Source organism: Nothoprocta perdicaria, unplaced genomic scaffold, assembly GCF_003342845.1.
Source record: "Nothoprocta perdicaria isolate Ctin4 unplaced genomic scaffold, notPer1 scaffold_101, whole genome shotgun sequence".
NCBI lineage: Eukaryota > Metazoa > Chordata > Aves > Tinamiformes > Tinamidae > Nothoprocta > Nothoprocta perdicaria.
This window is the reverse complement of record NW_020454106.1, coordinates 2,706,231-2,707,717: the sequence shown is the minus strand read 5'-3', so window position 1 is coordinate 2,707,717 and position 1,487 is coordinate 2,706,231. Positions and strand designations below refer to the sequence as shown.

Sequence of the window (1,487 nt, the reverse complement as noted above, 5' to 3'; positions counted from 1 at the left end):
CACGAGCTGCTGCTGCACGCCGCGGCGCTGCAGCTGCAGCTGGACAACGTGTCGGCGGCGCTGGACGAGCACGGCGAGAACGCGCAGGACCTGCGCTACCACGGCGCGCACGCGCGCGCCCGCGCGGCCGAGCGCTTCGAGAGCCTCGAGGGGCGCATGGCGGCGCACGAGCTGGAGCTGGGCACCATCGCGGCCAACGTGAACGCCACCGACGGGCACGTGCACAGCATGCTGCGCTACCTGGACGACGTGCGGCTCTCCTGCACGCTGGGCTTGCACAGCCACGCCGAGGAGCTCGGCTACCTCAACCGGTCGCTGCGCCGCGCGCAGGGCGCCGCGGAGCTGCTGCGCGAGCGCTTCGGGCTGCTCAGCGCCCGCCTCGACTTCGACGTGCGCAACCTCTCCATGCTCGTGGAGGAGATGAAGGCGGTGGACGCGCGGCACGGGGAGATGCTGAGGAACATCACCGTGCTGCGAGGTGAGCCGCGCGCACAGGGCCCTTGGCACCCTCRGGGTCCCCATGGGGATGGAGCCTTGGGGACATGGGCAGGGATGGGCGCGTTGGTGGCCATGGGCGTGGGCAAATTGGGGGCTGTTTCATGGGGTTCCTGGGTCCAGCCTAACAGGAGTTGAGCCCTTGGGAGCTTCCCAAGCTGGGGAAAGGGARCACGAGGTGCCCAAGGGCTCTCCCTTGGACTCGGGTGGCCTGGGGTCTCCTCCTCCATGGGCCTGACAGTGGGGTGGTCTTCCCCTGCCCCTCCTGTTTTGGGTGTTTTGGGCTGGCCTCCCAAATTCTCCTGGTCCTTCACGGTGAAGAGGATAAGGATGGGGGTGAGGATGGGGATGGGAATGGGGATAGGGGTGAGAATGGGGATGGGGATGGGGATGGGGATGGGGATGGGGATGGGGATGAGATGGGATGGGATGGGAATGGGAATGGGGATGAGGATGAGGATGGGGATAATTTTGAGGGTGAGGATGTGGATGAGGATGAAACTGCTTATGAGAATGAGGATAGGGATGAGGATGAATATGAGAATGGAGATGAAGATAAGGATGAGGACAAAGATGTGGATGAGGATGTGAATGAGGATGTGGATGAAGATGGGGATGAGGATGGGGATGACGATGAGGGACAAGGATGGGGTGAGGATGTGGATAAGGATGAGAATAGGGATGAGGATGAGGGACAGGGATGGGGATGAAGATGAGGGACGAGGATGGGGATGAGGATGTGGATAAGGGTGGGGATGAGGAATGGGGATGAGGGACAGGGATGGGGATGAAGATGGGGATGAAGGTGGGGATGGAGCACCCCGGTAGCGTCCCGACGAGGGCTGCAAACCGTGACCAGGGCACAGCCGCCCCAGCACCCCCAACCCCAGCCGGGGGTCCCTGTCCCCGCGCGCGCCGCTCACCCCTGCCCTCCCTCCCCAGGCGTCCCGGGGCCGCCGGGGCCCCGCGGGCCCAAGGGCGACGTGGGCGCC

At 64.8% G+C, this 1,487-nt stretch overlaps 1 protein-coding gene across 1 annotated transcript in view; it reads left to right on the top strand.

The window, feature by feature from the left end:
• Positions 1-1,487, top strand: part of SCARA3 (scavenger receptor class A member 3) — a 5,653-nt gene that overhangs the window by 1,549 nt on the left and 2,617 nt on the right. Inside the window, exons 3-4 of the mRNA XM_026041129.1 lie at positions 7-576; positions 972-1,146. Of these exons, the coding sequence (XP_025896914.1) occupies positions 7-576; positions 972-1,146 (745 nt within the window). The remainder of the gene's footprint in view (positions 1-6; positions 577-971; positions 1,147-1,487) is intronic.